We start from the raw sequence: 8,974 nt of genomic DNA on the forward strand, positions 1-8,974 counted from the left end.
TTCCTTTCTGAAGATCCTCCAGTGTGTTTCACAGTGAATTTAGGAAGTCCATGACTCTGCCACATCTTGAAAGTGGTGATAAGACACCATCCCCATGGTCGATGTCCGTTCTAAGATGATCTCATGACTTCCTGTTGCACTGCGGCTAACAGAGAGAATGCATCTCACTTAAGGCCCACATAAACCGCCATGACCTTAGCTAACCATACACTTGTAGATTTAATTTAGGTAGTGATTTGGTGAAATCCATTGCCATCCCTTGTAAGCTTTAGATCCTTCAAACTCCCTTCTGAATGTTTCTATCACAAGCTGAGCTTATTCGAGACTGGACTCATTGGTATCCCAGCAAATCTTCTCCTTTGGTATTCCACTATCTGGAAATGGCACCTTTACTCACCAGCTACCCAGTTAAAAATAAACCTGGAAGTCATTCTGGACGCCTTCCTCTCACCACCCTAGCCCAAATCATTTCACTAGCCCAAATCATTTCCATCTCTCAAACATCTCTTGAACTCATCCTGCCTTCAGTGGTTTAACTGCAGTCCTTGTTGCCAGCAATGTTCTCTTTCATCCACTCTCGATCCTGTTCACCAGTAATCTTTCGTAAATGCAAACCTGACTTGCTGACAATTCCTCAAGAGCTCCCTGCAGTTTTCAGTGGGAGGTGGGGTGGGCTTCAAGTTTTATAATTCTCTCTCCTAAGCCCTACTTAACCTAACTGCCCATCTGGGTACAACGATGAACACAAAGATGTTCTTGTCAAGGGCCCACTTCTGCATATCTGTTCAGGATGCAGCCCTCTCTCACCTGCTCCACTGTTCTAGGATTTCCCCACTTTTCTTATATTCTGTCTCCTCCTCTCTACTGAATCATTCTCCTTAGCATATAAACTTGCTCTCTCCCCTCTTCGTCTTTCCTTTTGTCCAGCTACAGCCATAGTTGCTTTCCCTTTAAAAAAAATTTTTGCCAGTAGAGTTGTCTAATACTCATCCCCAGTGGTTGGCCTCATGTCCACTACTGGCCCATGCCCATCTGGCCTCTGCCCCACTTGGTCCGAGACTGCTCTCATCAGAGCCATCAGCAACCTCCATGTGCCAGATGAAATGAAAAATGTCTCATCCTCAACTCACTCCCACTCTCCCCCACATTTAACACTGCTCACCATTCCCAGAAACAATCTTAGTGTTTTGTTGACTTTGAGGAAAACTAAGAAATGTATCCCACATCTGATTGCTCCTGCCTTCACATACCACACTTACAATGTAACTCTACCCCAATTCCCTACTTAACCTCATCCATCCACTGTTGTTGTTTTAAATATGGTACCATCCATGTGCTGTTACTTTCCTAATTTGTTTCTGATCCAGACTTGTCTTCAGAATTCTAAATCATAAATCACTTCCTACTCAACATTTCTGCTTGGATGTGTCATTAGTATTTAGATTTGATTTTGTCCTAATTGACTTCTACAGCCACCAGCCCCAGCACTTAGGCATGTACATCCACACGCAGACACTTGTACATGTATACACATGTACACATGCACATTCTCACATGCACACATGCACATCCTCACACACACAAGCACACACATACAGCCGATCTTTCTCCAAAGTTCTTCATATCACTTACTGGACAACCATCTACCATTTGCTCCTGCTGTGATCCTGGGAGTCTACCCTGACAAGCCCATTTTCCCCACCCCCACATCCACCCGTCCCCAAGTCCTTTGGATCTATTCCCCAAATACATCTTGAATGCATCCATTCACTTCCTCTTGGCTTGTGACAAGCCTTGTCCAGACCACATTATCCCTTATATCTGGATTTCTGCAACTGTCTCTTAAGTGATCTGGCTACTCTATCCTTTCTTCTTTTGCTACTGCACCAATCCATATTTCACATACAACCAGAATGACATAAGTCTGATCATGCCACTTCTTTTTTTAAAATCATCTGCACTTAGAATGAGGCACGCACCGGGTGGTATGATTGGAGAAGTCCCCTTTGAAAAAGTGACAAGGCTGAAGCCTCAAGGATGAACAAAGGGTCAGCAGTCAGCCAGAAGAATGACAGAGAAGGGTTTGCACTCCACTTAGAGGAGAGGGCAAGTGCAAAGGCCCTGAGGTATGAAAGCCTGGAGCTTTTAAGGAAAGAAGGAGGACTAACAGAACTGGAGCATAGCAAGGGAAGCAGCAAATGCCAAAAATGGTGATGGAGAAGTTAGCAAAGCCCGGGCCATGGAGGGCCTAGAAGGTCATGAAATGAGTGCTTCTGTAATTATTTCTAAATATGTATACATACAGTCTATTTTTGCCAGCTTTCTGCAAGCTACACAGGGAACCATCCATGCCTATTCACTGTTTGTTCCCTGTGCCCAGTACAGTGCCTGGCACATAGCAGGTGCTAAATTTTTATGGAGCTTTGGAGAGGAGAAATGTCTCCAGCATTCCAGCCAGGCCAAGTGGCTGGCAATTGCCCAAACATATTGTGCCATTCCTTCTCTTAAGATCCTCATTCTTGTCTAGCTCAGTGATTGTCAACCAAGCAGTGATTTTTCCCTCCAGGGAATGTTTGTTAATGTCTGGGACATTTTCAATTGTCACAGTTGCAGGGGAGGAGATGCTACGGGCATCTGGTGGGGAGAGACCAGGGATGCTGCCGAACCTCCTACAGTAGACACATGAAGACAATTATTCAGTCTAAAATGTCAACAGCGCCAGGAGCGAGAAGCCCTAGTCTTACTAATTCTACCTGTCCTCTAAGCCTTGGTGAACATCACCTCTTTCGGAAAGTTTTGCTTCCTCATCAGCCAGCCTGAGTTTGGGGCCCCTCCACTGAGCTCCCAAACCTCCTTTACGTGATTCATTCCCTTGTCTTGCGACTGCCTGTCCTGCCTCTCACTGGAAGGTTGGGCTACGTGTTTCATCAGCGTGCATTACACACAGGGAGCCATCCATGTATTTTCTTGAATCAGTGCAGCCCCCGGAGCTGGGGACAGATAGGAGGGTGCAGACGAATATTGTAGAAACATTTTAAAACATAGTGTTGACCTATGAGCTCATAGGTAGCAGGACTTATCCAGACCCCATCTCTACCTCTGGGAACCTGCCTGTCTCCAGGTGTCTGTGCTGGTGTGTAACCTACAGAAATGGCAATTTCCTATGGCCCCAACCTCATAGCATGGCTCACCCCTTTAGCTATTGCCTTAAGTTTTGAGTTACTCAAGTTTAATCACACTAAAATAAGACATAGAATTAGGGCATATAGCAGGTTCCTAACAATGAAAAATATAGGGCAGAAGCTTCATTTGCAGTCGGCTCTCCTGTGGGTCATGACCTGCTCGATCCACCAGCAAAAAAGAAAAATCTCTGTGGCCACACGCTTGCGGGCTTCAGATCTTGTGCCCATCGTCAGAAACACTTGAAGCCCTCCCTCTTTGGATTCAGGTTCGAAATGGACTCTGGTTGAAACGCTGTGCCCTTTGGAAGGGTTCTCCCCCTTGTCACGGCCCTGCCAGCTCTGGCTCCCACTTGTTTTCTCCCCCCGGCTCTCCTCTTCTCCCCCCTGCCGGGGTAGTTCTGGTCCTGCTGGCTGGGCAAGGAGCCACCGACGTGCCAGAGGTGAGGCAGGGCTGGGCACATCACCTCCGGCTCACCGCTCCTGCTGCTGCTACGAGGGAAGCGCCCTGGCCTGGGGCCGCGAACATTCACTGCCCTCTGAAGGGCTCTGTTCCTCCTCCTCCAGCTTCTGCTCCCGGACTTGGCCCCTGGCCCGCTTTCTCTCCAGCATCTCCTCAAAAAAGATCTGGCAGCTGAAGCCCTCTTGGATGCCATATTGGGCGTGCTTGAGCAGAGCCTCCAACGTGGGGAAGACCCGACAGCAGGCCACGCAGCGCAGCCCGTAGTCCGTGGTGACCAGCCAGTCCGGGGTGTCCCGCAGCTCCTGCGGGCAGCACTCCAGAGGCCCCAGCAGCTCCGCGTCATCCTGCTCTGGGCAGCAGTGGCTCTTGCTGGCTTCCAGTTCCCAGCACAGGTCGCTGTTGGAAGCCATCTCAAAGGAGGAGCCTTTCCTCCTCTGCCTCTTGACGAACTCGGCCTCGTGAATGCGGGGCTTCCGGCTGACCGGCTCAAAGCCCGACTCGGTCTCCCAGGCCACGGCCACGCCCTGCACCGTCTGCACGTGGGTGTAGAAGGCGCACACACTTCGCTGGGCCGCGTCCTCGTCGTCGTACAGGCAGGAGTAGCAAGACTGGTACTGGGAGTAAGACTGATACTCGGAGGAGGACCGGGAGGACGAGGAACCGCTCCAGCTCAGCATGGCAGGAGCCCTGTGGGCCAAGCACACGTTCTCCTCGTGGGGAATGGCCGGCCCCGACCGTGAAGGCGTCTCCTCTCTCTCCACCGTCCCTGGGAAATGGAAGGACATTTCCATCAGCGTCCCCGCAGGGATCAGTGCCACAACCCACCTCCAGGGTTCCGGAAAGGTGCAGGCTCAGGAGCCCTTGGGCAGGTACCATCAGCTCCTGTGTTGTGTTTCCCCATAAAATGGGGATGAGGATGCTTACCTCCTGGGGGTACGAGGTGAGGATCAAATAATGTATGAATGGAATCACCAAAACCTTGACTAAACCCCAAAAAGACCATCAGCCGGTGAATACACAGATTAGGGTACATCCATACAGTGCAAGCCTATTCATGGATAAAAAAAGGAATGATCTACTGATATATGTAAAACATGGATGAATCTCCAGGTGCCTGGGTGGCTGGCTCAGGGTTGAGCGCCCACTGTTGGTTTCGGCTTGGGTCATGATCTCCTGGTTTTGTGAGTTTCAAGCCCTGCATCGGGCTCTGTACTGACAGTGCGGAGCCTGCTTGGGATTCTCTCTCGCCTTCTCTCTCTCTGTCTCTCCCCCATTGCGTTACCTCTGTCCCTCTCAAAATAAATAAATAAGAACTTTTAAAATATGCCTTTAAAACATGGATGAATCTCTAATGCATTACTCTAAATGAAAGCAGCCAGGGTAAAAAGGCCCTCTACTGTAGGATTCCACTTCGATGACATTCTAGATGTCATTCTAGGAAAGGTAAAACTATAGGGAGGGGGAACAGATCAGGGGTTGCCAGGAGCTGAAGGTGGCAGGAGAACTCACTGCAAAGGGTCACAAGGAAACCTTTGGGGATCATCAAAATGTTCCAGGTCATGACCATGGTGGTGGTTATGCAAATGTACATTAACAAAAAATTCTTCAAACTGTACACACTGATGACACTTTCATGTGTAAATTAACAGCTCAGTAAAGCCAATTTAAAAAGCCACGCATGTGAGGGGCGAGATCACCTGAGTGGCTCAGTCGGTTGAGCATCCAGCTCTTGGTTTGGGCTCACATCATGATCTCGCGGTTCATGAGTTTGAGCCCCACATCGGGTTCCTCACTGACAGTGCAGAGCCTGCTTGAGATTCTCTCTCTTCCTCTCTCTCTGTCCCTCCCCCATGCTTCCTCTCTCTCAAAATAAATTTTTTAAAAGGCTTAACTTAAAAAAGCATGGAAAGTGCTTTGGCCAGGTCATCCAGCACCCCCTTCTAGAACCTTCAGCATTTGTGATGTATCTTGTTCTTACCTGGGGAACATCTCGCCCTCTCCTTAAACATTCACTGAACCCCATCACCATATAAGTGCTTGCCATGTTTTAACTCCATTAATATTTTTTAAAAAGCCCTACAAAATTACATTGTAACAATTCCTCTTTGACAGATTAAGAAACTGAGGCACAGAGTTTAACTAACCGTTGAGCTGGTGTCACCCTTAGGTGCTGCCCATGGTCACTTCATAGTGGTCTTCAAATTGATGTTCTGAATTAACTTTAATCAATTTATTATAAGGGACTTTTTTATATTATTCTGAAATCACAGGGCTGACATGCCAATTCTGCTTCTCCGACGTGTATTAAAATATATACTAACATTTTACGTTTTCATCCTTGTACCTCCTGAAATCACCTCATGTACTCACGATGGCCTCAGGCATTGGTCCATTTTTATGGCCAATACACTTTTGCAACAGCACTGAAGGGTGACCCAGTGCCCATCCCTCACCTTCCAGGACCTCCCTCCCAGGGAACCAACCCTCTCTCTTTTTACCTACCTGACCAGCACACTTCCACACTCTCCCCCGTGGGCTCTGGGCTGGCCAAGCTGAGGCTGGTCCCATCCGTTGGTGATTGTTCTCCCCTGTGGTCTGTGAAGTGACGTTTCATGACTGGACACCAGAGCCCAGGGGACTCAGCACTCCAGCTGTTTAGTGAGGGTTGGCTTGGGCTGTGCCGAAGTCCTCCGCTGGCCCCAGCCCAAGTGGCTGCTGGGCTCCCTGTGGTTACTAGGATCCTGGCTTTATTCTGTGACCTCATCGATGACACTGGTCTGTTCTGTGACCCATGGCAAGGACTGAGACCCAGTCTAGAGAGGAGGAGAGGCTTCTCACCAAGATCTCATTTCTCAGTGGGACCCTTTCCTGTCTTGTTTATTGTCAGGATCGCAAACATAAAACACAAACACACACACATATAAACACTTACACACACATAGAGACACAAATACTTAAACATACCCACAAAGACACTTACACATATATAAATACATATATCCTCACGCAGGCACGCACATAATACTCAAACACACATACACTTAAATGTACATAAACAGACACAAACAAAGACACATACACATTCATGCACATATAAACTAACACACACTCCCAAATTCACACACACATTTACCTAATGACACATTTCTGTTCACACGTGCATACATACAATTCACACCATGTTCCCTTAACTACACACATGTTTGCACACACACTGCCATCGCCCAACATCAAAATGGGCCTACTAGGGCACCTGGGTAGCTCAGTCAGCTAACCATCCGACTTCAGCTCAGGTCATGATCTCAGGATTCTTGGGTTCGGGCCCCGAGTCACTCTGGCATGCCTTCCTACCTGCCGCCTCTCTCTGCTCCTGGAGGTCTCAGTGTTGGAACACACTTCCTCCAAAACACTTCTCTCCATTTCCCTCCCACCTCTGCTCAGTGTCACTAACTCTACTCCTCTGCATCCCCGAATCTAAACAGCTCAAAAAGGTGACGGATATTCCAAAAGTAACCCCAACACTGTCCACACAGCCAGCACCTAGGAAAATATACTCCTCTCCAAAATGAAAGGCCACTGCATGAAGGAAAACACCACAGAGCTTTATGGAGTGATGAAAAGTCACACTTGCACCTACAAAGAGACAATGTTCCCTGGTGGAGACAGGAAAAACTGTAAGTTGTGCTCTCTTACCAAATAAATCCAGAGACCTGCCTTATAAAAATAAGGGGGGGGAGGGATGCCAGCACACAAAAAAATAAGTAGATCAATAGAAAATAAAAGTAGTCCAGAAAAACATCACATTATATATCTTAATTTTCAACAGATAAAGTTAACAAAAGTCTGCTAGAAAAAGAAGACTCGGTCAATAAATGATGCTGAAAATTTTTATTCACATTTTTTTAAATCAACATTGGTCTCATCTCGTATAAAACAACTTGGAATATTTTCATATGGTGCTAGAATTGTGTTTTAATTAAAAATGCATAGAAAGAAAATAGAAGTTAATACCCTAATTAATGATAGGGTGGTTTTCTGAACTTCTGTGCTATCAATCATCACAAGCATCAGGAATCCTTGTCACCTTTTTTTTTAACTTCATCACTTAAAAAAACCAAAACAAAACAGAAAACAAAACCTCGCTGTTTCAATTTGCATTTCTTTGCTTTTTAGTGAAACTGCAATGAATAGTTCAGTAAAGGAAATGAACAGGCAATTCCCAGGAGGAGGACTACAGATGGCTGATAAACATATGAGACGTTCAGCCCAGCTCAACCTAACTATAATGAGGAAACTACAAATTAAAAACACATGATGTGCAGTGTATTGCTTTTGCCCGTAACACAAGCAAGGATGAAAAAGACTGATAGTACCCGGTGCTAGTGAGGGTGTAAGGAAGTGAGTACTTTTACACTCTCTTGGTCACAGAGCCTTTCTCTCAGGAAACTTGATAGTGTCCATTACAATAAAAAATGGACTTGTTCTTTCACTCAGCCTTTCACTCATCCGTCTCCTTCCCAGGAAACATTCGCATTTTGTACTATGTGCATAAAATAACACACAGAGAAATGTTGGTTGCAGAACTATTTTTTTATTTTTTATTATTTTTTATCTGAGAGAGAGCGTGAGCCTGTGTGTGAGCGGGGGAGAGGGGCAGAAGGAGAGAGGGAGAGAGAGAAAGAGGGAGACTCTTACCTAAGAAGGAGACTCTTAACTAGGATTCATGCTCAGGTTGGAGCCCAAAGTGGGGCTTGATCCCACGACCCTGGGATCATGACCTGAGCCTCAATCAAGAGTCAGACGCTCAACCTTCTGAGGCACCCAGGCATGCTGCAGTATTATTTATAATGGGGGGTGGAGGGGAAGGGAAACATTTCAAAGATCCATCAAAAGAAAGAGGTAGTTACATAAATTGCTACACAACCAAATTGTGGAATACTAGAGTATTCTGTGTGTTCGTGTGTCTCTCTGTGTCTCTCTTTCTACTTTCCTTTGGACTCAGCCACCATGTTGTAAGGAAGCCCAGGCCACACAGAAAGGCCACATGGAGGTGTTCCAACCAACAGCCCTGGCAAAGGTCCCCAGCCGACCAGCCCATACACGAGTGAATGAGCCTTTGGATGATTCCGCCTTCTAGTCTTTGAATCTTCCAGCTGGGGCCCCAAATATCTCAGAGCAGAGACTAGCTATCCCCTCCGAATTCAGCTATCTGCCCTGCCTGCATTCTTGACCCTCAGAAACTGTGAGCGTAGTGAAAGATCCAGCTCTCACTAGGTTTGGGGGCAATTTGTTATGCAGCCATAGTAATTCAATAGACTGATCTTACCTGTCA

The 8,974-nt window shown here is 46.9% G+C and overlaps 1 protein-coding gene and 1 long non-coding RNA gene across 2 annotated transcripts; one reads left to right on the plus strand and one right to left on the minus strand.

The window, feature by feature from the left end:
- Window positions 1–3,207: 3,207 nt before the first annotated feature.
- FAM170B (family with sequence similarity 170 member B) lies at window positions 3,208–6,390 on the minus strand. The gene is made up of 2 exons (XM_058696991.1): window positions 6,145–6,390; window positions 3,208–4,408 (listed from the first exon to the last, which is right to left on the minus strand). The coding sequence occupies exons 1-2, from the start codon at window positions 6,254–6,256 to the stop codon at window positions 3,672–3,674; spliced, it is 849 nt and encodes a 282-aa protein (XP_058552974.1). The 5' UTR covers window positions 6,257–6,390; the 3' UTR covers window positions 3,208–3,671.
- Window positions 6,391–6,435: 45 nt separating this feature from the next.
- LOC131492989 (uncharacterized) lies at window positions 6,436–8,131 on the plus strand. Its single transcript, XR_009252386.1, has 3 exons — window positions 6,436–6,497; window positions 7,125–7,316; window positions 7,816–8,131. It is a non-coding gene; the product is annotated as an uncharacterized LOC131492989 (long non-coding RNA).
- The last annotated feature ends 843 nt before the right edge of the window (window positions 8,132–8,974 follow it).

This window comes from Neofelis nebulosa, chromosome 13, assembly GCF_028018385.1.
Source record: "Neofelis nebulosa isolate mNeoNeb1 chromosome 13, mNeoNeb1.pri, whole genome shotgun sequence".
Lineage (NCBI taxonomy): Eukaryota > Metazoa > Chordata > Mammalia > Carnivora > Felidae > Neofelis > Neofelis nebulosa.

Coding starts and splice junctions, on each gene's coding strand:
- FAM170B (XM_058696991.1), bottom strand. CDS start 6,256: ATGAAACGTCACTTCACAGACCACAGGGGAGAACAATCACCAACGGAT. Junction 4,409..6,144: donor TGTGGAAGTGTGCTGGTCAG/GTAGGTAAAAAG, acceptor TCCATTTCCCAG/GGACGGTGGAGAGAGAGGAG.